This window comes from Saccopteryx leptura, chromosome 4 (genome assembly GCF_036850995.1).
Source record: "Saccopteryx leptura isolate mSacLep1 chromosome 4, mSacLep1_pri_phased_curated, whole genome shotgun sequence".
Lineage (NCBI taxonomy): Eukaryota > Metazoa > Chordata > Mammalia > Chiroptera > Emballonuridae > Saccopteryx > Saccopteryx leptura.
In genome coordinates, this window is record NC_089506.1 from 223,070,885 (window position 1) to 223,098,428 (window position 27,544).

Here is a 27,544-nt window from a genome sequence, read left to right on the forward strand (position 1 = left end):
TAAACAGGGCGGCTTTCTCTGGTAACTGTGAATATAGAAACTGAGGCGGGCAAAGGGGGTGAATACATCCAGGCCGCGACACAAACGGCCGAACCAGGCTGTGGCACGGAGATCCAAGCCGAGGAAAATCTGATCCTGTGGCAACCCGGGCAATACAAGCTAACACTCGCGCCAAACCCAAACAAAGACAAGCGGCGCGGACATTTTACCCGATCTCCTGGTTGGTGCGCAGTTAGTGGGCGAGAGATTTCTTCCTAAGCCCCGGAAGTGGGTGCCCGTGTTGCCCCATGGAGAGGCAGGGTCAGAGGCCTTTCTGTGGGCCGAGGGCAGAGTCTCTGGGCAGCCCCAGCGCCCTGGGAAAGCCACGCACGGGAGGGAGTGAGAACTAATTCCAACAGTGGAGATTTTCCGTACTGGAGGGTGTTTCACTTAGAGGGAAACGCGGCCGGCCTCATATCCTGGTTTGCGCGCGCAGATAAGGAGTGAGCGATTCCTCCGAGTGCCTCGGCAGTGCGCGCCCGTGTTATCGCACAGAGGGGCAGAGTCAGGGGCCTTTGTGTGGGCCAAAGCGGAATCTCGGGCCGCCCCAGCGCCTTGCAAAAGCCGCGCACGGGGACAGAGCGAGACTCAATTCCAATGCTGCAACTTTTCCCTGCGGTTGGGGGTTTCACTCAGAGCGTGAGACTGCTGGCCGGATATCCTGGTCTGCGTGCGCAGCCAGTGAGTGAGAGTTTCCTCCAAGCGCCCCAGAAGTGGGCGCCCGCTTGTGTTACCTGACAGAGTGGCAGAGCCAGAGGTCTTTGAATGGCCGGAAAGCCCGCCTGATTATGCTAGCAGCTCTGACTGACTGAGCCTTACCCAGAGCCCTGTGCTGAGTGGAAATAGAGTGGGGAGTTGCCAGCTCTTTGAGCCTCTTACTATCCAGGCAGAGGCAGCAGCAACCCCATAGCTGGATTATCAGGCTACTAATTGAGGAAGGAAAGACTAGGAGAAAGGCTCCAGGAACACGGACTCTCTCACTGTCGGAGCCTATAAATGCTAATAGCCTCGACTGCCAACGAGACTAAAGCACAATACATGACATTGCCATAGAGACTTATCAACTGCAAACCTCCACCTGTGCGTGGCAAAGGGGCAAAACCCGGGGTACAGAGTCACCGACCAGGAAGAGGGAGAGAAAAGAAAAAGCAAGAAGATAACCTCTCAAAATCAAGAATAATCTGCAGACTTTATAACCTATCCCATTTTATTATATTTGTTCGTTTGTTTCTCTTATCTTCATTCTTGATACTTTTTTTTTCCTCCTCCAATTTGGCAGATTAAATCTCTACCGGTCTTACTCTCTCCTCTCCTTGAACTACACTACCCATAAGTGTTACATCTCCCATTATCTTTTCTCTTCTCTTCCTTTCTCTCTATGAGGGTTGCACTCCAAAACCCTTAACTCTCTCTCTCTCTCCTTTCTTTTTTCTTCTTTTAGTGGTTCCCTCTTTTTTTTTCTCTCTCTCTCTTTCTTTTCTCCCTCTATATTAGTTTCTTCCTTTCTCCTTTACATCTCCTCTCATTCAAACCTCAATAACAAACAAATTATCTTATCTGGGACTCAAACTTATGTTTGTGGCATTTTGGGGGGTTTTTACTTCACCTTTTTAACTCACTAGCAGTGCTCCCATCCCTGGCTCTCCATATTATCTAGTTCTTGTTCCACTAAATACAATAGTAATTTTTTAATTTGTCCCCCCATTTTTCCGTTTTCCTCTTAATCCTCTCATCATAACTCTTAGACAACCAACACCTAAAAGCAAATAATTTTATTCTTGACCCAAATTTTTTCCTTATTTGCGGGTCCATACGCTCTTTTTTTTTTTCTTTTTTCTTTCTTTTTTTTTTTTTTTTTTTTTTTGGCCCCTTTATTACTTTTCCCCAATTCAGGCCCTCCATCACAGGCTTTGTTTGTTATAATTCACAGTCCACCACAAGATTTTATCAAGAAAGAGGGGAGAGGATTGGAGAGGAAAAAAGGAGGGGGGGAATAATTTCCTTTTTTTTTATTTTTTTATTTTTTTATTTTTTTTAAATTTTTATTTTATTTTATTTTTCTTTATTTCATTATTAATTTTTTTTAAAAAAACAACTCTTTTCAATTTTTTTTTTATTATTTTTTTAAACTTTTTATTCTTTATTAAATCTCATTAATACTATCAACAAAACCACCCTCAGATGCCATTAAGGAAGAGAAAATCGAATATCATGGATACAAAAGAAAGAGAGGTAACACAGCTAGATGAGGAAAAATCTATGGAGAAAAAATTTAATATATTGGAAACCTTGGAGCTAAATGACAGAGAATTCAAGATAGAAATCCTAAAAATCCTCCAAGATATACAAGAAAACACAGAAAGGCAATTTAGGGAGCTCAGAAAACAACTCAATGAACACAAAGAATATATGTCCAAGGAAATTGAAACTATAAAAACAAATCAAACAGAGATGAAAAACTCAATTCACGAGCTGAAAAACGAAGTAACAAGCTTAGCTAATAGAACAGGTCAGATAGAAGAGAGGATTAGTGAAATAGAAGACAAGCAACTTGAGGCACAACAGAGAGAAGAAGAAAGAGACTCAAAAATTAAAAAAAATGAGATAGCCCTACAGGAATTATCTGACTCCATCAAAAAGAATAACATAAGAATAATAGGTATATCAGAGGGAGAAGAGAGAGAAAATGGAATGGAGAACATACTCAAACAAATAATAGATGAGAACTTCCCAGGCCTGTGGAAAGAACTAAAGCCTCAAGTTCAAGAAGCAAACAGAACTCCAAGTTTTCTTAACCCCAACAAACCTACTCCAAGGCATATCATAATGAAATTGACACAAACCAACTGCAAAGAAAAAATTCTCAAGGCAGCCAGGGAAAAGAAGAATACAACATATAAAGGACGGCCCATTAGATTATCATCAGATTTCTCAGCAGAAACTCTACAAGCTAGAAGAGAGTGGACCCCAATATTTAAAGTCCTGAAAGAGAGGAACTTTCAGCCACGAATACTATACCCATCAAAGCTATCCTTCAAATATGAAGGAGAAATAAAAACATTCACAGATACAGAAAAGATGAGGGAATTTATCATCAGAAAACCCCCACTCCAGGAATTACTAAAGGGGGTTCTCCAATCAGATACAAAGAACAAAAAAAAAAACAGAGCCACAAGTAAAAGCTCCAAGAAGAACACAATAAAACCAAATTTAAACTGTGACAACAACAAAAAGAAAGAGGGGGAGAAGATGGAGATTAACAGTAGCAAAGGACGATGGAGTGCAAAAGTACTCACAAAATAGTACGCTACAATGAACAGGGTAGGGACCCTTTTCATTATTCAAAGGTAACCACCATTGAAAAAACCACCACAGAAGCACATGAGATAAAAAAGATAGCAACAGTGGAAAGATGTATGGAATACAACCAAATAAAAACAAAAGATAGAAAAACAAAAGAGAAGGATCAAACAAGACACAAAACTAACAGAAAGCAAGATATAAAATGGCAATAGGGAACTCACAAGTATCAATAATTACACTAAATGTAAACGGATTAAACTCACCAATAAAAAGGCACAGAGTAGCAGAATGGATTAAAAAAGAAAATCCAACTGTATGCTGCCTACAGGAAACTCATCTAAGTAACAAGGATAAAAACAAATTCAAAGTGAAAGGCTGGAAAACAATACTCCAAGCAAATAACATCCAAAAAAAAGCAGGTGTAGCAATACTCATATCAGATAATGCTGACTACAAGACAGGAAAAGTACTCAGAGACAAAAATGGCCATTTCATAATGGCTAAGGGGACACTGAATCAAGAAGACATAACAATTCTTAATATATATGCACCAAACCAAGGAGCACCAAAATATATAAGACAGCTACTTATTGATCTTAAAACAAAAACTGACAAAAATACAATCATACTTGGAGACCTCAATACACCGCTGACGGCTCTAGATCGGTCATCCAAACAGAGAATCAACAAAGACATAGTGGCCTTAAACAAAACACTAGAGCACCTGGATATGATAGACATCTACAGGACATTTCATCCCAAAGTGACTGAGTATACATTTTTCTGCAGTGTACATGGATCATTCTCAAGAATTGACCATATGTTGGGCCACAAAAACAACATCAGCAAATTCAGAAAAATTGAAGTTGTACCAAGCATATTTTCTGATCATAAAGCCTTGAAACTAGAATTCAACTGCAAAAAAGAGGAAAAAAATCCCACAAAAATGTGGAAACTAAACAACATACTTTTAAAAAATGAATGGGTCAAAGAAGAAATAAGTGCAGAGATCAAAAGATATATACAGACTAATGAAAATGACAATACGACATATCAGAATCTATGGGATGCAGCAAAAGCAGTAATAAGAGGGAAGTTCATATCACTTCAGGCATATATGAACAAACAAGAGAGAGCCCAAGTGAACCACTTAACTTCCCACCTTAAGGAACTAGAAAAAGAAGAACAAAGACAACCCAAAACCAGCCGAAGAAAGGAGATAATAAAAATCAGAGCAGAAATAAATGAATTAGAGAACAGAAAAACTATAGAAAAAATTAATAGAACAAGGAGCTGGTTCTTTGAAAAGATCAACAAAATTGACAAACCCTTGGCAAGACTTACCAAGGAAAAAAGAGAAAGAACTCATATAAACAAAATCCAAAATGAAAGAGGAGAAATCACCACGGACACCGTAGATATACAAAGAATTATTGTAGAATACTATGAAAAACTTTATGCCACTAAATTCAACAACCTAGAAGAAATGGATAAATTCCTAGAAAAATACAACCTTCCTAGACTGAGTCAAGAAGAAGCAGAAAGCCTAAACAGACCTATCAGTAGAGAATAAATAGAAAAAACCATTAAAAACCTCCCCAAAAATAAAAGTCCAGGCCCTGACGGCTATACCAGCGAATTTTATCAAACATTCAAAGAAGACTTGGTTCCTATTCTACTCAAAGTCTTCCAAAAAATTGAAGAAGAAGCAATACTTCCAAACACATTTTACGAAGCCAACATAACCCTCATACCAAAACCAGGCAAGGATGGCACAAAAAAAGAAAACTACAGACCAATATCTCTAATGAATACAGATGCTAAAATACTAAACAAAATACTAGCAAATCGAATACAACAACATATTAAAAAAATAATACATCATGATCAAGTGGGATTCATCCCAGAATCTCAAGGATGGTTCAACATACGTAAAACGGTTAATGTAATACACCATATCAACAAAACAAAGAACAAAAACCACATGATCTTATCAATAGACGCAGAAAAGGCTTTCGATAAAATACAACACAATTTTATGTTTAAGACTCTCAACAAAATGGGTATAGAAGGAAAATATCTCAACATGATAAAGGCCATATATGATAAACCATCAGCTAACATCATATTAAATGGCACTAAACTGAAGGCTTTCCCCCTTAAATCAGGAACAAGACAGGGTTGTCCACTCTCTCCACTCTTATTTAATGTGGTACTAGAGGTTCTAGCCAGAGCAATCAGACAAGACAAAGAAATAAAAGGCATCCATATCGGAAAAGAAGAAGTAAAGGTATCACTTTTTGCAGATGATATGATCCTATACATCGAAAACCCCAAAGAATCCACAAAAAGACTACTTAGAAACAATAAGCCAATACAGTAAGGTCGCAGGATACAAAATTAACATACAGAAGTCAATAGCCTTTCTATATGCCAACAATGAAACAACTGAGAAGGAACTCAAAAGAATAATCCCCTTCACGATTGCAACAAAAAAAATAAAATACTTAGGAATAAACATAACAAAGAATGTAAAGGACTTATATAATGAAAACTATAAACCATTGTTAAGGGAAATCGAAAAAGATATAATGAGATGGAAGAATATACCTTGTTCTTGGCTAGGAAGAATAAATATAATCAAGATGGCTATATTACCCAAAGCAATATACAAATTTAATGCAATTCCCATCAAACTTCCAATGACATTTTTTAAAGAAATAGAGCAAAAAATCATCAGATTCATATGGAACTATAAAAAACCCCGAATAGCCAAAGCAATCCTAAAGAAAAAGAATGAAGCTGGGGGCATTTCAATACCTGACTTCAAACTCTATTATAGGGCCACGACAATCAAAACAGCATGGTATTGGCAGAAAAATAGACACTCAGACCAATGGAACAGAATAGAAAGTCCAGAAATAAAACCACATATATATAGTCAAATAATTTTTAATAAAGGGGCCAACAACACACAATGGAGAAAAGAAAGCCTCTTCAATAAATGGTGCTGGGAAAACTGGAAAGCCACATGCAAAAGAATGAAACTGGACTACAGTCTCTCCCCCTGTACAAAAATTAACTCAAAATGGATCAAAGATCTAAACATAAGACCTGAAACAATTAAGTACATAGAAGAAGACATAGGTACTCAACTCAGGGACCTGGGTTTTAAAGAGCATTTTATGAATTTGACTCCAATGGCAAGAGAAGTGAAGGCAAAAATTAATGAATGGGACTACATCAGACTAAGAAGTTTTTGCTCAGCAAGAGAAACTGATAACAAAATAAACAGAAAGCCAACTAAATGGGAAATGATTTTTTCAAACGACAGCTCAGATAAGGGCCTAATATCCAAAATTTACAAAGAACTCATAAAACTCAACAACAAACAAACAAACAATCCAATAAAAAAATGGGAAGAGGATATGAATAGACACTTCTCCCAGGAAGAAATACAAATGGCCAACAGATATATGAAAAGATGCTCATCTTCTTTAGCTATTAGAGAAATGCAAATCAAAACGGCAATGAGATACCACCTCACACCTGTTCGATTAGCTGTTATTAGCAAGTCAGGTAACAGCAAATGTTGGAGAGGCTGTGGAGAAAAAGGAACCCTCATACACTGTTGGTGGGAATGTAAAGTAGTACAACCATTATGGAAGAAAGTATGGTGGTTCCTCAAAAAACTGAAAATAGAACTACCTTATGACCCAGCAATCCCTCTACTGGGTATATATCCCAAAAACTCAGAAACATTGATACGTAAAGACACATGCAGCCCCATGTTTATTGCAGCATTGTTCACAGTGGCCAGGACATGGAAACAACCAAAAAGCCCATCAATAGATGACTGGATAAAGAAGATGTGGCACATATACACTATGGAATACTACTCAGCCATAAGAAATGATGACATCGGAACATTTACAGCAAAATGGTGGGATCTTGATAACATGATACGAAGCGAAGTAAGTAAATCAGAAAAAAACAGGAACTGTATTATTCCATACATAGGTGGGACATAATAGTGAAACTAAGAGACATTTATAAGAGTGTGGTGGTTACGGGGGGGAGGTGGGAATGGGAGAGGGATAGGGGGTGGGGAGGGGCACAAAGAAAACAAGATAGAAGGTGACAGAGGACAATCTGACTTTGGGTGGTGGGTATGCAACATAATTGAACGACAAGATAACCTGGACTTGTTATCTTTGAATATATGTATCCTGATTTATTGATGTCACCCCATTAAAAAAATAAAATTATATAAAAAAAAAAAAAAAAAGAAAGGAGATGAGAAGCATCAACTCATAGTTGTGGCACTTGAGTTGTTCCTTGATTCCTTCTCACATGTGCCTTGGCGGGGGTGGGTCTCAGGCCAAGCCAATGACCCCTTGCTCAAGCCAGTGACCATGGGACCATGTCTTTTTTCCCACGCTCAAGCCAGCTGCCCCACACTCAAGCTGGTGAGCCTGTGCTCAAGCCAGATGAGCCCATACTCAAGGTGGTGACCTTGGGGTTTTGAACCTGGGTCCTCGGCACCCACATTGATGCTCTATCCACTGTGACATCACCACTGGTCAGGCTCAGTTTCTGTAAATTCAACTGTCTTGTACTCAATTCTCTGATTTGTTCTTCACCACGGTCAAGTCTACTAAGTCTGTACAAAGCATTCCTCATTTTTGATAGCATGTTTTTTAATTTCTAGCAATTTCCTGTAACTTCTTTTTATGGTTCTTCTCTCTCTGATAGCATTACCTTTCTGATATTGCATGTTATTTACTGTGAAAAAAAAAAAGCTAACTAAGAAGGTTTGAGACTATCAGAAGGTCATGGTTGCAAGGTAGACATTTGGCTGGTAAACTGTACCCTACACTGAATGAAACTTTCCCTAAATGATAGTGACTGTGCCTAATGGTTTATGCTAGATACCTACATGTTAGCAGTTTGGAATTTTGGTACTTGCTAGGTAAAGGGTGCCTACCGGACCAGATCCCCATTAAAAACTTTGGGTACTACGTCTCTAATGGACTTCCATGGACAAGAACATCACAAACACTTTGCTGGATTTTCATTGCTGAGGCAAGAGTGTGTGTGGTCTGTGTGACCTCTTGTGGGGCTATTTGAGGAAGCCTGCAGGTCAATTCTTCCAGACTTTGCTGTGTCATTTCTTATGATACAACCATGAATGTTTACTATATCACTACAATACATTCCAGCAGTGAGTATAACTACGTGCTGAGTCCCATGGATCCAACTGAACTTTAGAAAATAAGGGTGGCTTTGAGGATCCTGGACATATATAGATTTTCCTTTAGGGTCTTTAAATCACTACTAATCACAGTCATTTTAAATTTCTCATCTGGAAGATGACATTAGAGCAATGGCAACGTAAGAGATAACCCTGATCTAACCTTGAGCTCACCTTGATCTCTCCCCTTGAAATTTCAACAAATTGAGCACCTATAATGTAGCAAAAAAAACAAACCCCAGCTGGGCCTGAAGTCTCACCTGAAAAGATTAGTGTATCAAATGGACTAAAGGTGAGAAGGGTTGAGAAGAGGGGTGGAAGATAAGACACACTCTCAGTGGAGCTCTGGAGAGGAGAGAAACCAGACGGCCAGGGCTCCAGAAATGAAAAAACCCTGGAGTGACTCGGTCTTCTCCTAAATGGAGGAGTGAAGAGATGGGGGTGGGGAAGTGGTGAGGTATTAAGTATTCCAAAAAATTGAAGAAGAAGCCATACTCTCTAACACATTTTATGAGGCCAACATAACCCTGATATCAAAATGTGGCAAGGGCAACACAAAAGAGAAACTACAGACCAATATCCTAATGAATACAGATGCTGAAGTCCTAAACAAAATACTAACAAATCGAATACAACAATACATTAAAAAAAATACATCATGATCAAGTGGGATTCATTTCAGGAGCATGATGATTGTTCAAAATATGTAAATTAATCAATGTAATATACCACATCAACAAATCAAAGGACAAAAAGTAATATGATTGTGTCAATAGATGCAGAAAAATGTTTGATAAGATACAACATCCATTTATGTTTAAAAACCTATAAAATGGGTATACTAGGAAAGTAACTCAATTCAATATTAAAAGCCAAATATGATAAGCCCTTAGCCAATATTATACTGAATGGTGAACAAATGAAGGCTTTTCCTCTAAAATCAAAAGGCTGCCCACTTTCTTCATTCTTTTTCAACATAGTACTAGAAGTTTTACCTAGTGCAATAAGGAGAGAGAAAGAAATAAAAGGCATCCATGCTGGGGAAAAAGAAGTCCAGGTATCACTGTCTGCAGATGACATGATCCTGTATATAGAAAACTTCAAGCACTCAAGTGAAAACTATTAGAAACAATAAACAAAGAAAGTAAAGTCACAGGATATAAAAACAATACACAATAGTCCACCGCTTTCCTATATGCCAACAATGAAACTTCAGAAAATGAACTCAAAACATTTTTATTTTTACAATTGCAAGAACAAAAAAGACATAAAACACCTAGGGCTGATCTTAACAAATGATACGAAGGGCTTTCACACCAAAGACTGTAAATCTTTATTTGAAGAAATTGAGACAAACTGAAATTAAAAAATATTTCATGTTCATGGATAGAAAGAATCAATATAGTTAAAGTTGCCATATTAACCAAAACTATATACAAATTTAATAAAATCCCCATTAAAATCCCAATTTCATTTTGTAAAGAAACAGATTTTTGGCCCTGCCCGGTTGGCTCAGCGGTAGAGTGTCGGCCTGGTGTGTGGGGGACCCCGGTTCGATTCCCGGCCAGGGCACATAGGAGAAGCACCCATCTGCTTCTCCACCCCCCCCCCTTCCTCTGTCTCTCTCTTCCCCTCCCGCAGCCAAGGCTCCATTGGAGCAAAGATGGCCCGGGCGCTGGGGATGGCTCCTTGGCCTCTGCCCCAGGCGCTAGAGTGGCTCTGGTCACGGCAGAGTGACCCCCCCCCCCGGAAGGGCAGAGCATCGCCCCCTAGTGGGCAGAGCGTCGCCCCTGGTGGGCGTGCCGGGTGGATCCCGGTCGGGCACATGCGGGAGTCTGTCTGACTGTCTCTCCCCGTTTCCAGCTTCAGAAAAACACACAAAAAAAAAAGAAACAGATTTTTAAAATCACCAGATTTATATGAAATCATAAAAAACCCCAAATAGCTGATGCAATCATGAGAAAAAAAAGAGTGAAGCCAAAGGTACCTCACTATCTGACTTCAAATTATACTACAGAGCCATGATAATTAAAAAAGCATGGTATTGGTAGAGAAATAGAGATATAGACCAATGGAACACATTGAGAGTGCAGAAATAAAACCATATATATATATACATATGGACAATCTTCCACAAAGGAGCCAAAATCACACAATGGAGAAAAGAAAGCCTCTTCAATAAATGGTGCTGGGAAAACTGGAAAGCCACATGCAAAGGAATGAAACTTGACCACAGACTGTTTCCCTGCACAAAAATTAACTCAAAATGGATCAAAGACCTAAATATAATATCTGAAACAATAAATCACATAGACTAAAACACAGGTACTAAACTCTTGGACCTTGGCTGCAGAGAACATTTTATGAATTTGACCCCAAAAGAAAGGGAAATAGAGGCAAAAAAATAAATGAATGGGACTATATTAAACTAAAAAGCTTCTGCACAGCAGAAGAAATTGACAATAATTAAAAAGGCAACCAACGAATGGCAAATTCACAAACAACAGCTCCAAAAGGAGTTAATATCCGACATATAAAGAACTCACAAAGCTCCGCAACAAACAAGCAACCAATCCAATTAAAAAAGGGGGAGAGGACCTGAACAGACACCTCTCCCAAGAGGACATACAAGTGGCCAACAGATACATGAAAAGATGCTCATCTTCACTAGCTATTTGCAAAGTACAAATCAAAACTACAATGAGATACTACCTCACATCTGTTAGCAAGGCTGTTATCAACAAGACAGGTCATAACAAGTGTTGGAGAGGCTGTGGAGAAAAAGGAACCTTCATTCACTCCTGGTGGAAGAAACTATGGTGACTCCTCAAAAAAACGAAGAATAGAACTACCATATGACCCAGCAATCCCTCTACTGGGTATCTACCCACAAAACTCAAAACCATTGGTACGTAAAGACACAGGCAGCCCCATGTTCATCACAGCATTATTCACTGTGGCCAAGACATGGAAAGAACCCAGTGTCCTTCACTAGAGGACTGTCCTTCAATAGAGGAGATATCATACATATATGCAATGGATTACTACTCAGCCATAAGAAATAATGACATATTGCCATTTATGACAACATGGATGGACATTATATTGAGTGAAATAATCAGATAAAGCTAAGGATTACATGATTTCACACACAGATGGGATATAAAAGTGAGACTCATGGACATAGATCGAAGTGAAGTGGTTACCAGGGGGCTGGGGGCAGGTGGGAGTGGAGTAATGGGTTAGTGATGTACAGTGAGAGAAAATGCTTTGACTTTGGGTGATGGGCCCACAATGCAATCATCAGTTCAAATTCTATAGAGATGTTCACCTGAAACCTATATGTACTTATGGACTAATGTCACCTTATTATATTTCATTTAAAAAAAATCCCACATGTAACATTCCAAAACAAACAAACAAACAAAAAAATGAATTGTATTTAGATGATGGGCACTCAACACAATCAACAGTTCAAATGCTAAAGAAATGTTTATCTGAAATGTATGTACTCTTACTGATCAATGTCACCCCATTAAATTAATTTCTAAATAAACTCTTTAAAATGCAAAACAATTTCTTATCTGATATTTCCAACATCTGTATCTTATCTGAATCTGGTTCTGCTGACTTATTCGCCTCTTTGGACTGTGTGTGTGTGTGTGTTCTTCTCTTTCTTTTCTTTTTTGTATTTTCCCGAAGTTAGAAGCTGGGAGGCAGAGAGGCAGACTCCCGCATGCACCCGACTGGGATCCACCTGGAATGTCCACCAGGGGGCGATGCTCTGCCCATCTGAGGCGTTGCTCCATTGCAACTGGAGCCATTCTACCACCTGAGGCGGAGGCCATGCAGCCGTCCTCAGTGCCCGGGGCCTACTTTGCTCCAATGGAGCCTTGGCTGAAAGAAGGGAAGAGAAAGACAGAGAGGAAGGAGGGGGGGAAGGGTGGAGAAGCAGATGGGCACTTCTCCTGTGTGCCCTGGCCAGGAATTGAACCCGGGACCTCCGCACACCTGGCCAACGCTCCACCACTGACCCAACTGGCCAGGGCGTGTATATGTTCTTTTTCATTTTTGGTGTACTTTGTAAATTTTTGTTGAAACCCGGATACGTTATCTAGGGCAGTAGATATCAAGGTAAATAGACCTAAAGTGTAAGAATTTATGTTAATTTAGTCAGGAGTTGAGTTGTGCTTGAAGCTCCCCATTTCTTCAAGTTGAGAGACTACACATTCTTCCAGTGACTCTCTGTCTCCCTCCCTGTCTTCAGGTTTTCCCCTTCTGATGCTTCTCAGAGAAAGTTCATCTCTGAAATTCTGAAAATATCTGAAAAGTTACACCACTTCCTGTCCTATATTTGCTGCTACCAGGATGTAATGTGCTGCTCCTGGGTGTACCTAGCTAGCTACTTATGATGAATATAGGCATACTCCAACTCTCCATACAAAACACCTCCACAGGCCTAAAAATTATTTACAGAAACTTAATCAGAAAATAACTGGGATTACCTTCAATCTTCTTTCCTTTTCCCACACGACGGACTGTATGATGGAGAGCACTGTTGGAGAGAACATGAGTATGAACGCCAGAGGCAAGAACACCGTAGAGATCTGAACTAAGCCATCCCGAGAGAAAGCTGGGCATGGGAATCTCTGTATAAAAATGGTGATGTCATCAAGCAGCTTCTGTGCAGCACTGTTCCCATGATACAGCATGATGGCCTTATCGACGGCATGCTGCACAGCCACGAACCCTTCACGGATGTATCCTGCAGAGTAAACAATCGCTGTCCAGTGAAACACACCAACAAACAGCCGAGACACGCAGAACACAAGGCAATTCAAGTAAGTCATCAGACAACCTAAATTTACCATTTGTCAAGGCCAACTGAACATAATTACTCTGGAAACATATCCTAGTTTTGACACAGAAGGAATATTTCTTCAGCTGAATCTGATTTACATCTTCCCAAAGTTAGATATATTTAATGAGAGTGGTAGATTGCTAAATGCAATTTATTTTTATAAAAATAATGCAGATTTTGTTAAACATTGGTGAGATAAAGACTTGGAAATATAAAAAAGAAACAAAGCTTATATATAGTCTAGTAAGTAATGCAGAATGGCCCCAAGAGAAATTGTTTCACTGAACCCAAGTGAGCCATACAACCCAAAGGCAGCTTAAGAGTTTAATTTGACTTCATCCTACTATTTTTTTTTGTTAATTTTTCTTAAGTGAGAAGCAGGGAGGCAGAAAAATACACTCCCACATGACCCTAACCTGGATCCACCTGGCAAGCACACTAGGGAGCAACGCTCTGCCCATCTGGGGTGTTACTCTGTTGTTCAGAAAACAAGGTCTTAGCACCTGAGGTGGAGGTCATGGAGCCACCCTCAACACCTGGGGCCAACTCACTCCAATTGAGCCATGGCTGCCGGAGGGGGGGGGGAGAGAGAGAGAGAGAGAAATAAAAAAAGGTGAGAGGGGGAGGGGTGGAGAAGCAAATGGGTGCTTCTCCTGTCTGCCCAGACTGGAAATTGAACCCGGGACATCTTCACACTGGTCTGACCCTCTACCATTGAGCCAATAAGCCACACCCACAACAACACATTAAATAAATAATACATCATGATCAAGTGGGATTTATTCCAGGAGCACAAGGATGGTTCAACACATGGAAATTGATCAATGTAATACACCACATCAATAAAACAAAGAATAAAAATCATATGATCCTATCAATAGATGCAGTAAATGCATTCGATAAGGTACAACATCCCTTTATGTTTAAACCACACAATAAAATTGGAATAGAAAGACCTAAGCCTAATAAAGGCCTTATATGACAAACCATCTGCTAATATCACACTAAATGGTAAGAAAATGAAGTCTTTTCCTCTAAAATCAGGAACAAGCAAGGTTGCCCACTCTCTCCACTCTTATTCAACATAGTTCTGAAAGTTCTAGCCAGAGCAATCAGCAAGAGAAAGAAATAAAGGCATCCATATTGGGAAAGAAGAAGTAAGATTCCACCAAAAAACTATTAGAAACAATAAACCAATACAGTAAAGTCACAGGATACAAAATAAATATACAAAAGTCTATTGCTTTCCTATATGCCAACGATGAAACTTTGGATAGTAAATTCAAAAAACAATTTCTTTTACAATTGTAACAACAACAAAAAGATGCCTAGGAATAAACTTAAGGACAATTGTAAAGGACCTATATACTGAAATTTACAAAGCTTTACTGAAAGAAATTGAAAAAGATACAATGAAATGGAAAAATATTCCATGTTCATGGATTGGAAGAATCAACATAGTTAAAATGGCCATATTACCCCAAGCAATACACAAGTGTTATGCAATCCCCATGAAAATCCCAATGTCATTTAAAAAAAGGAAATAGAACAGAAAATCACCAGGTTTGGACAGAACCATAAAAAACCCTGAATAACCAAAGTAATCCTGAGAAAAATGAATGAAGCCATAGGTATCACACCACCTGACTTAAAATTATACTATAGAGCCACAATAATCAAAAGAGCATGGCATTGGCAGAAAAACAGACATACAGACCAATGGAACAGAAACTAGAGCCTGACCTGTGGTGGTGCAGTGGATAAAGCGTCAACCTGGAACGCTGAGGTCGCCGGTTCAAAACCCTGGGCTTGCCTGGTCAAGGCACCTATGGGAGTTGATGCTTCCTGCTCCTCCCTCCCCCCCCTTCCCTCCCTCCCTCCCTCTCACTCTCTCTCTCTCTCACTCTCTCTCCTCTCTAAAAATTAATAAAAGAAGAATTAAAAAAGAATCCAGAGCCCAGAAATACCACATATATGATATACGTATGTACATATTTGCACGCAGCTGAGATGAGGACAGCAGCATGCTCAGACACCCACTCACCAGGACTGCCTCCGTCGTCCTCGTAGGGGTTCCTGGGCACTGACAAAGGGTAAATCGGAAACAGTTTGGTTGTCTTCCAGCCCAGCGTGTCTGGCCTCCGCAGAGTCCTCTGTATCGTAACAAAACGCAGATGATACTTTACCTAGAAGTAGCAACAGGAAACAAACTATGCTTACTAAAACCAAACAAGCTGAAAAGCAAATATTAAAAATAAAGGAAAGTAATGAATATGAGAAACACCTTGTGACTTGATAAAGGAGACTCAAAGTCCTCCCCCTGGGGACCACTTCTTTATCCAGTCCTCTAGAAGGACGCTTGGTTGTTTCCATGTTTTGGCCACTCTGAATAATGCTGTGATGAACATGGGGGTGCATGTGTCTTTACATACCAATGTTTTCAAGTTTGGGGGTAGATACCCAGTACAGGGATTGCTGGGTCATACGGTAGTTCTACACTTACTGTATTTCCCCATGTATAAGACGCTCCCATGTATAAGATGCACCCCCTAAATTTGGGGCCCGAATTTTGAAAGAAAAGGTATTACATAAAGTTATTGAACTCAAGTTTTATTCATTATAAAATTCGTATAACTCCTCGTCACTGTTAAAACTCCCATCCATTAGCTTCTCCTCATCTGTGTCTGATGACAAATCACTGTCTTCAACAATGAGCACAAACGCAAGCGCAAAAAAGCAGGAAATGCAAGTAAAACAATCTACAACCATTGTTTAAGACACACCCAGATTTTAGACCCCAAATTTTTTGAAAAATGGTATGTCTTTTACATGGGGAAATATGGTAGTTTTTTGAGGAACCACCACACTGTCTTCCATAATCGTTTTACTAATTTGCATGCCCACCAGCAGTGAATGGGGTTCCCTTTCTCCACAGCCTCTTCAACACTTGTACAACACTATTTTTTTTTTTTAAAAACCTGCCTTTTCTGGTCAGATCTTTTTGGGGCCTTTGTCAAAAATCAAACAATTGTATTAAACAGAGTTTACTTCTGGGCTTTTTGTTCTGTTTCAGAGATGTACTTGTTAATCATACTGTATGCTAGTAATATACTGTAATGAGTAATATAGCTTTATTTTTTTATTTTTTAGATTAATTTCCATTTTCTAGAATTTTTTTGTTAAGATTTTATTTATTGATTTTTAGAGAGGAGAGAAAGTCAGGGTGAGGGGGCAAGAAGAGGAGTGGGTAAACAGCAGTCCTGACCCTGAGGTTAACTGTGAGTGATTGCTCCCTTTCATATGGTGGTAGCGTGTTCATTTGCTGTGCCTTGACCAGGCAAGCCCAGGGTTTTGAACCGGCAACCTCAGCATTCCAGACTAATGCTTTATCCATTGCGCCACCACAGGTCAGGCTAATGTAGCTTTATAATGGCTTTTGAAGTACTGTAATTTGACCAATTACGTTATTCTTTTTTTTTTCGTGACAGAGTCAGAGAGAGACAGAGAGAGGGACAGATAGGGACAGACAGAAAGGGAAAGAGATGAGAAGCATCAATTTTTTGTTGTGGCATCTTAGTTGTTCAGTGATTGCTTTCTCATATGTGCTTTGACCAGGGGGCAGAGCCAGTGATCCAGCGACCTTTGGGCTCAAACCAGCGGCCATGGGGTCATGTCTAAGATGCCACGCTCAAGCCAGCAACTCCATGCTCAAGTTGGTGAGCCTGTGCTCAAGCTGGATGAGCCTGTGCTCAAGCCAATGACCTTGGGGTTTCGAACCTGGGTCCTCTGCATCCCAGTCAGATGCTCTGTCCACTGTGCCACCTCCTGGTCAGGCGAACTTTGTTATTCTTTTACAAAATTGTTTTGATGGGTATTTTAAATTCTTTGTATTTGCCTATGTATTTAGACTTTCAATGTCCTGGTAGTAAGACATTTGCTTACGAGAGGTAAAGACTCAGGTCCTTAGTGCTGATGAATTTTTTATGGGGCCAATGATCTGGGATATACCAGGTTATGCCCTTAAGGTTAATATTAATAATAATTTGTTGCATACCATACTCCTAACCACTTAAAGGAAGCACTGCATTGGGTGAGGTTCTTTTTTGGCGAGACGCTTTTACAAATTTTGGAGATGGCATTTATGACACTTGAGAGGTGCTGGCCAGATCTATTTATGGAGCAAAATTTTTCAGTGGGGCTCAGAAGAAGAAGTAGGCCTTCAGGAGGGGTTTGGGCACACTGCATGCTTCAGGCAAGGGAACCAGTCACTGTGAAGGAGGCACATGACTGGTGCCAGCCCACGACCTCTGCTACCCATCACATTCCATGCCACTCAGAAGCAGCATGCCTGAGAGAAGAAATCACAGTGGTCTATCACATTTCAGCTAGGACGTCAGCTTTGGGACAAAACTGTTAGTCTGAGACACTTCTATAAGATACAGCCCATGTAGTAAATAATAGCTGACATATGGCTCTGTGTCCCCAGGAGCTAGAACATAAGGGAATAGGAACCACGGTTTGGAAGCAGAATTAACCCTTCCTATCGTCACTTGCATAAACCCACTTGTGGAATCTGAACTTCCCATCCCCACAATCTTAGATTCTGCTGCAGGAATGGCCCAGGACTCCCTGGATCAAGAGAAACACTTCTAAGACAGGACACAGTAAAACTTCCACTAAGACCTGTAAGATGACACTTACTAATACTGAGCCGCTCACACTGACGCACCAGCAAATGAACACGCTGCCATATGAAAGGGAGCAATCACCCACAGTTAACCTCAAGGGTCAGGACTGCTGTTTACAATGAAAGCTAGACAGGCTAAAACTTGGGGGCTTCACTGGGGACACCTCTTGGTGCTTACCTTGCCATTGATCCTAGTGACTACACATCTGCAACAACAATGGCCTGACAACTAAGGTCTCAAGAAGGGTATGGTTCACTCAAAAAGGTAAAAAAAAAAAAGCTAGACTGTCTGCAATGCTGGTCAAGAGTGACTAAAATCTAGAATGTGAATATGTAAATATTTCCTTATGTTAAAATCCTTCTGTTAAAAAATACCCACCGCAGTGCCTGTGCTCCCTTGGGAACTCTGACGATTAGAAACACGCAGTTTATGATGAAAGGACAGAAAAGAAAGGGATTAGATGTAGGAGCTGGGCAAGAGTTCAACAGAAGCTCACAGTATCACATTATTTTCTCTACCACAGAAAGGCCCAGAAGCAAAAACTACGGTGCATCTAGGAAACATTTAGCAGTTAAATACTGCTAGCGCGTTTAAGGAGACAAGTAGACAGGACTGAACAATCCCCAGGAGCCGGACACGAACAGACAGACATCTCGGGCAAGTACTCTGAATATGAGCCTGAGGGAACCAGTGACTGAGGTCTCCTCATCAGCACAGTGACGTGAGCATATCTGAGGTTGGGATGGATCTGTGTGGCACTTGGAGAGAAACAGAGATCCTGTCAAGAAAGCGGGAGAGGGAGGAGGTGGCCTGGGGGGAGCGTGCGGGCAGTGTACAGATGACGTGTTACAAAACGGTACTGAAACCTATGTGACGTTATTAACCAACGTCACCCCAATAAAACCAATTAAAAAAGAAAGCTAAATGGGGAAAGCTGGTAGATATTGGAAGACCATGCTATACATGAAGTCATCAACAAAGGTCAAAGGTTTGTTTAGAAAAACCATCAAAACAGACCAAGTAGCAGGCTGCTGATTAGATTCCCAGAACTTACTCATCTTAAATATTCCCACCACATACAAAAAATGGTAATTACTTGAGATAATGAACATGTTAACTAACCTTATTGTGGTAATCATTTTGCAATATAGACATGTTTCAAATCATTACATTGTACATCTTAAACTTACATAATATTATCTGTCAATTATATTTCAATAAAATAGGGGGGAAAAGCCAGACCAAGCACCTGTGTGAATACTCTGGGGAATTTTGGTGCCAGGAATCTAGTCCAAATATTTGGGGACAGAAGCTCAGTCAATCAGTAAGGAGAATGAAACTTGGAAAGGCACTGAAGACACTTTGAGCCAATCGATACTGTTCAGGCTAAATCCCTGTCAGCACATGGATAATTGTGACTCAGTAAATGGAAGGAGGTTGGCACAGAAGAGCCTCATGAAAGGGTGGGAGACAGAAACAAGTACTATCCTACTAGTGGTTTATCAATCTTGCCTTCCTACTGACGAGCATCTATATTAACACAGAATTTGGATCCATGTCTACATATTGTAGATTAACCATTTATTTCCATCAAGACCAGGATATAACCTCTTTAAAATCTTCTCAGAAGATACGAAGTTCAAAGCACTGTCTGTCTTTCTCCTTCCCATTGACCATGCTCTAGTTCGATTCTCAAGGCCCATGATTCCCCAATTCTGAATCAATATGGCCGAGCCTTAGGGTTTTCTCCAGAGATTTCTGAAAGGACTTAAATTGTTTGTTTCACTCAAACAAAGAGGATTTTTCCATGCCTGGTTGTCTGTTAGTGAAGACACATCTGCTTTGGGGTTATTTACTGGACTATGCTTTGTAGAATTGGGAGTATTGTTTGAGTAGTCAGAGTTTCCAGTGAGTCTAAGACCTAGAGCACGGAAGACACAATTCTTCTGTTATCTGCACTGTGCAGTCAGTAACTAAGAGCACACATACTAAAGTTACTCAGGTCTGGATTCCTATTCTTGCTCTACTTTATACTAGTAGTTTCATCCTGGGGAAATTAGTTTCTTCATTTATAAAATAGGGTTAATGATATCAAATTAATTAAAATTCTAGACACTGGAAGGACAATTAGGAGAAAACTTGAAATAAAACTTTCTTACCTGAAGTGGCAGGGGGTCACTGTTGTCTTTAAAATCATTGTGAAAAACGACAGCAGCCAACACTCTCTCTGATCTATAGTCATACTTCAAGTACTTCTCTAACTCAGTTTCTGAAGAAAAGCCCTGAACTGTTGAGAGGCAAAAATGTTCACTTAAATAAAAATGTCTGGTAATTCCTCATGAGAGGGGAAATACTACTTCACATAGACAAAAGACTATCCAGATAGTATACATTTAAAAATATTGTTTCTCAAATACTGGTGTCATAACTACTTAATATTTGGGGTTCAAAACAATTTTGGTATTTTATAAAGTTCTACTACAATTTTAAGTAATAATAATGATATAAACCTAAATAAAGGTAAGTCATTAGTCACAAGGAAAATGCCAATTACAGTCACAATGAGATACCACTTCAAATCCATAGAGATGGCTGTAGTAAAAAAGACCAACGATAACAAGTGCTGGTGAGGACGTGAAAAGCCGACACCTTCATACACTTTCACCAGAGTGTAAAATGGTATGACAGCTGCAGATAAGTCTGGCACTCTCAAAAACTTCAGCACAGAGCTATCATGTGAGTGCTCATTCTACTCCTAGGCATATGCCAAACAGAAAGGAAAATATACAACCACATAAAACTACACTGCTCACAAAAATTAGGGAATATTTCAAAATAAATATGAAGCAATAAAAAAAGAAGCATTTCATTTTTTTCATTAAACAAGAACACCAGAAGAGCAAACAAGTCAAAGAAAGTTGTTTAATTATGCAAGTGAGATGAAAAACCCACTTGTATTTCACTGGTGAAATGCTCTGGAGAAAAGGCTGCAAGGACTGGAGGATCTGCATGTTCTCTGATCCCCTAATGTTTGTGAGCCATGTAGTAGCTGCATATGCACAGAAGTGTAACTGAGAATAGCCCGAAGGAGAAAGCAGCCCACACGCTCATCAGCTGACAAAGGCTGTATCAGCTGAACCGAGCACCTTCATAGGATGGGATAATAATTGGCGACAAAAAGGAATGAAGTAGCAATGCACATGTTATAACACAGAAGCTTGAAAACATTGTACTCAGTGAAAGAAGCCAGTCACAAAAGATTACACATTACATTTATATAAAATCTATATAAAAGGTTTGTATACAAGGTTTATAATAGGCAAATCCATAGGGATACAAAGTAGATTAGGGCTTTCCTAATCCTGTGGGTAGAAAATTGTGCTGTCACGACCAAAGGTTATAGGTCTTCATTGTGGCAATGGTTGCACAACTCTGCAAATATGCTAAAAGCCATTAAATTGTACACTTTAAGTAAGTGAACATATGGTATGTGCATTATATCTCAAAAAAAGCTGTTTTAAGAAAAACAAGATAAATGAAAAGGTGGAGATCACTTCAAACTATGTTTTAAAAACAACAATTTTATGGCTCAATAACTGCATGAAAATAGAAGAGGAAGGAGTCAGTGAAGATGGATCACAGAAATTACTTAATATAAACAGGAGAGAAAAATTAGAAGGAAGTTTAATAGAGCCTCAATGACCAGCAGGACAGTACAAAATGCATAGCATGAACATCACCACAGTCCTACGAGGGGAGAAAGAAGGTCATTTTGGAAAACATTTAAAAAAATGATTGTCAAAAATTCTCCAAATTTTGTGAAAGACAGAACCTTACAGATAAAAAGGCTAAGTGAACCCTATACAGAATAAACCAAAAGAAATCCATGCTCACACACTTTATGCAAACTTTTGACAAATAAAGAAAATATGTTTAAAACAGCTGGAGAGAAATGACACAGACCTATAAGAAAACAAGAGTCAAATGACTGAAGATTCTTTTCCTGAGTCCAAGGAGGTCAGAAGAAAGTGGAAAATTTTTAAAGGTTGAAACAATTGTCAATCCAGAATTTTATACCAAATGAAAATAACCTCAAGATCATAAAGTTAAATACATTCTCAAATCAAGAAAAACAAACAGAACTCATTGCTAGTAGGCCTACTCCAAGAAATCATTAAAGGAAGTTCTTTAGAAAGAAGGAAAATGATATCAAAAGAAAACTTGGAACTTTGAGAGTGAAAAGTAACAACTATGGTCAATATCTGGTTAACCTTCCCTGGTGAAGTTCTCAACTTCGGTATATTTGAAAACTACACCAGAAAGAGAATGACATAAAGGGCTCTGTGTGCTGGTGATCTCCTGACATTATGACAAAGTGGTAAAATATTAGCTCTAAGTAGAGCATGAGAAATAAGTATGCACATTTTTTTTTTCTGAAGCTGGAAACGGGGAGAGACAGTCAGACAGACTCCCGCATGCGCCCGACCAGGATCCACCCGGCACGCCCACCAGGGGCAATGCTATGCCCACCATGGGGCGATGCTCTGCCCCTCCGGGGCATCGCTCTGCCGCGACCAGAGCCACTCTAGCACCTGGGGCAGAGGCCAAGAAGCCATCCCCAGCGCCCGGGCCATCTTTGCTCCAATGGAGCCTTGGCTGCGGGAGGGGAAGAGAGAGACAGAGAGGAAGGAGAGGGTGGGGGTGGAGAAGCAAATGGGCGCTTCTCCTATGTGCCCTGGCGGGGAATCCAACCCGGGTCCCCCGCACGCCAGGCTGACGCTCTACCGCTGAGCCAACCGGCCAGGGCCAAGTATGCACATTTTAACTTTAAGAGCAACCACTAATAATATTATTTATCCGAAGTCTAATTGACCCATTCTTTTTTCTTTCATGGATGATACATTTGGTGTCATGTCTGAGGATTCTTTAATTAAATCTAAGTTACAAAGATTTTCTCTCTATATGTTTTATCATTTTACTTTTAGATTTGTAATTCATTTTAATATATTTTTTGCATAAAGTGTGGTTTTACTGATTTATTTATTGATGTCCAGTTGTTCAGCACATTTGTTGAAAAGATAATCCTTCTACTAATTCTTTTGTACCATTGTAGAATTATATTTTGGCCTTTCTCTGCAGGGCTATCTCTGGGTTCTTTGACATATGTGTTCACTCCTCTACCAACAGCAGTGTCATTAAAACTCCAGTTATTTAATAAATCTCAAAATCAGGGAGTGTAATTCCTCCAATTTTATTTTTTTCTACATGTTTTAGCTCTATCAAAAATGACAATAAATTTTACAGAAAAATCTTAATTTCTAACCTTTTATACTGATGTTTAAGTTCCTCTTCACATTCTCCATGATCTCTTTTAACACGTTAATATTAGAAGGCGCGTAAATCAGTTCCCACTCTGGAGGGTTTATGATGAGAAACGGCAGAGTATCGATAGGTTGAGGGTCAAAACTGAGAGGTCCAACAATACTTGTGCTGAAAAGTGCACGGCACAGCCACAGCAGCACTGGAAACACCAGTGCGAGGCAGATGTCCAGGGTCAGGTTCATGAACTGCCTTCTCTGGGCCAACAGAAAGACGGTGGTCAGAGCACACACTCGCTGCCGACTGAGCTCCCTCAGGCTACGCTCCTGCCAATTTCACTGCGGAAAAGCGGGTGTTTCCTGGACCGTCTTGTACCACACCCTCCTCTCCACTACCAACTTTCTTATAGGTCAGACTCTACTATTATTTAATTCAGTTTTATAGGTTTGGAAGACCTAGCTACTGCTATGAAACTGATTTTTCAAACATACAACACCCCACCCCCAACTGTAAGAAATGGACATTCATATCCATTTTCCATGAATGCTCTTACTTACCTTTAAGGTAAAATTTTTCCAGAGAAGAACTGAAAATTGGTTGAGTGCCAACAAAGCCATTCTTTTATAGAGTATATATTCAAATCCAGGTATGGAGAAGAGGGTTTTTAACGTTAAGTTACCTAATAATGTGAAGATCAAGCAAATAACAGTATTACTTCTTTCTGCTAATCTTCTCTATATTCAGAATAAAGATTGATAGCAAAAATAATTATGAACATAAGAATAATTATATTGTTTCTATTTTTAGTCTATTAATTTAGTATCTAATGAAGTTCCAATATGTTTAAAACACAAGAAAATAGATTAAGAAGTAACAGTAAGATGTGTTTCTAGTGCTTCAGATGTTATTTATAAAGCTAACAGAATCTGATTTTCCCTATTCTAGTTTCCATGACCAGATAGGTTCATAGGATAAGTCTACCAAACATTTAAATGAGAATCAATACCTGGGAGATTCAAGATGGCAGCAGAGTAGGTGGATGTTACACTCACCTCTTCTCAGGACCAAACTGGAGCTACAATAAAATTTAAGAACAATCATGCTGAATAACCAACTGAAGAGGAATATTATAACCAGCGATTCTCAGAAGCAGCCGCACTGAGATAGATAGAAAGGGAAGGCAAAAAGGGCTGGCTGGACTCCCAAGGGCAGTGGCTCGGGTTCTAGACTCTAGAATCTAGAGGGATAGCTCAGCTGCAAACCTTCCCTCTGAGAAGCACGGTGCCTTAATCCGATGCTGGGCTCCCCAGCCCAGAGCACCCGAGCCAGGAAGAGGCTCTAATAACATGTGGCTGTGAAAAGTAGTGGGGATTCTGTCAGGGAGAGATGGGGGTCCACTGGAGACACAGGCACCCTCTTCAAGAGCCAATGCACAAAATCTTACTAGCAATCACTCACCCTAGGCTCTGGCATGTGGAGGGTGGAATGGTCTAAAGTCATGTGAGCAGAGTCTGGGGTTGGTGGCTCTGGCAAGAGACCTGAGGGACGGCCACCAGGACCCCTGTGCTGAGTCATTCTCCAGTATTGCCAACACCATCTTTCTTCGGTGGAGTACTTCCCTCTCTGTGGCATCAGCCTGGGGGAAAGCAATGCCCCATCCTCTGGACTCCCTCTCGCCACACCCTGTGGAGGTCAGGCCCTGCTGAGGAGTCGGCTTCCCTGGCCACGGTGTAAAAATCTGGGCAGATCAGGGGGTGTGGGTGACTACGGTACACTGTCCGGCTTCGGGAAAGGCGCCATTCCCCCCATGTTCTTGTCAACCTGACTGTTTCCCCCTCACGTGGGATCTTATAGGACCACCCTCCTGGCTTCCAGCAGACCTACCTCTGGGCTCTGGAGGCCCCACAAAGACTCCCAGTGGCTCCTCCCTGCCAAGGTTGGCATGGAATTTCAGACCGAGTCCTGTGGCTCTGAAATGAGGACCACACCCGCCACCGTCCCTGAAGCCTGACTGGCACCTGCCCCTCCCAGGAGACCCACTCTCCGGACTCCACCAGAGACTCTCAGTGACTGAGCCGCACAAGGCAATCGGCAGGCAGAGGCGGCTCCAGGGAAATCTTGGAGAGCCTTTGGAATTTTGCTGACCCGCTCTCAAGACAGTGCTAACAAAGGGCATTAGCACTGCCATGTCCTTCCTGCATGCATCTAAGGCCAGAAGAGGCGGCCACAAACTGTAGATCACTTGTAACTCCAAACCGGTTGCCAGGAGCCAAGCACAAACATCTGACATTGGCTGGCACCAGCCCCCTCCAGAGAGGTCCAGAATCAATATACCCAGAGGCTATAACAGAGACTCTTGAGCTCTTCTATGAATTTTAGGGATGGGTTTTTTCTTTATTTATGTAAAAAAACTCATTGAAATTTTGATGAACACTGCATTGAATGTGTAGATCATTTTGGCAGCTTTGACATTTTACATTGAGTCTCTTAAGTCATAAACATAGATGTCTTTCCATTCATTTCTGCCTTCATTAAACGTTTTGTAGTTTACAATGTACATTTATTTTGATTCCTTGGTTGTCTAGTCCTAGCATTTTATTAATTTTGATGTTATTTTAGATTGAATCTTTTTTCTAAGTTCTTCCTTGGATTAGTCATTGTCAGTGTACAGAAATGTAATAATTCTTAATGTTAATTTTTTAAATTTTATTTTATTTGGAAAAGTAAATTTAATGGGGTGATTAATCCATACGAGGACACAGGTTTCAGGTAAACATCTCTATAGCATTTGAACTGTGGATTATGTTGTGTATGCATCTCCCAAAGTGAAATTATTTTTTGTCACTATATATTTTTCCCTCTTTACTCCCCTCTCACACAACACCTGCCCTCTGGTAACCACCTCACTTTTATCTATGTCCATGAGTCTCAGGTTTGTATCCCACCTATGTGTAAAATCATACAGTTCCTAGCTTTCTCTGATTTACTTATTTCACTCAGCAGAATGTTCTCAAGGTCCATTCATATTGTCATAAATGAAAATATGTCATCATTTCTTGTGGCTGAGTAGTGTTCCCTTGTATGTATGTACCACCTCTTCTTTATCCAGTCCTCTATCGAGGGACACTTTGGTTATTTCCATGTCTTGGCCACCATGAATAATGCTGCAATGAACATAGGGGTGCATGTGTCATTATGTACCAATGTTTTTGAGTTTTGGGGTATAAACCCAGTAGAGGGATTGCTGGATCATATGGTAGTTCTATTCTTAATTTTTTGAGGAACCATCATACTGTCTTCCATAACGGTTGTACAGTTTACATTCCCACCAGGAGTGAATGAGGTTCTTTTTTTCCACAGCCTCTCCAACACTTGTTACTTGTCTTGATAATAGCTGATCTAACAGGTGTGAGGTGGCATCTCATTGTAGTTTTGATTTGCAAATCTCTAATAGCTAGTGATGATGAGCATGATTTCATGTATCTGCTGGCCATTTGTATGTCTTCTTGGGAGCAGTGTCTGTTCAAGTCCTTTCCCTATTTTATAATTGAATTATTTGCTTCTTTGTTGCTGAACTTTGTGAGTTCTTTATACATTTCGGATATTAAACCCTTATAGGAGCTGTTGTTTGTGAATATCATCTCCCATTTGGTTGGCTGCCTGTTTGTTTTGTTGTTGGTTTCTTTTGCTGTGCAGAAGCCTTTTATTTTGCTATTGTCTTATTCATTTATTTTGCCTTTACTTTTATTCCCTTTGGAGTTGAATTCATAAAATGTTCTCTACAGACAAGGTCCATAAGTTTAGTACTTATGTTTTCTTCTATGTAACTTATCGATTCAGATCTTATGTTTACATTTTTTATTCATTTTGAAATAATTTTTGTGCCAGGGGACAAAATGGAGTCGTTTCATTCTTTTGTATGTGGCTTTCCAATTTTCCCAGCACCATTTATTGAAGAGGCTTTCTTTTCTTCATTGTGCATTTTTGACTCCATTGTCAAAGATTTATTTTTTCATATATATGTGGTTTTACTTCTGGGCTCTTAATTCTATTCCATTGTTCTGTATGTCTATGTTTCTG

General features: G+C 40.0%; 1 protein-coding gene across 1 annotated transcript in view; it reads right to left on the reverse strand.

Moving 5' to 3' along the window:
• Positions 1-24,081, reverse strand: part of LOC136404364 (phospholipid-transporting ATPase ABCA3-like) — a 152,484-nt gene extending 128,403 nt beyond the window's left edge. Inside the window, exons 1-5 of the mRNA XM_066383682.1 lie at positions 24,022-24,081; positions 23,469-23,721; positions 20,305-20,432; positions 15,502-15,643; positions 13,102-13,361 (exon numbers count right to left, since the gene is read on the reverse strand). Of these exons, the coding sequence (XP_066239779.1) occupies positions 13,102-13,361; positions 15,502-15,643; positions 20,305-20,432; positions 23,469-23,721; positions 24,022-24,081 (843 nt within the window). The remainder of the gene's footprint in view (positions 1-13,101; positions 13,362-15,501; positions 15,644-20,304; positions 20,433-23,468; positions 23,722-24,021) is intronic.
• Between the last annotated feature and the right edge of the window lie 3,463 nt (positions 24,082-27,544).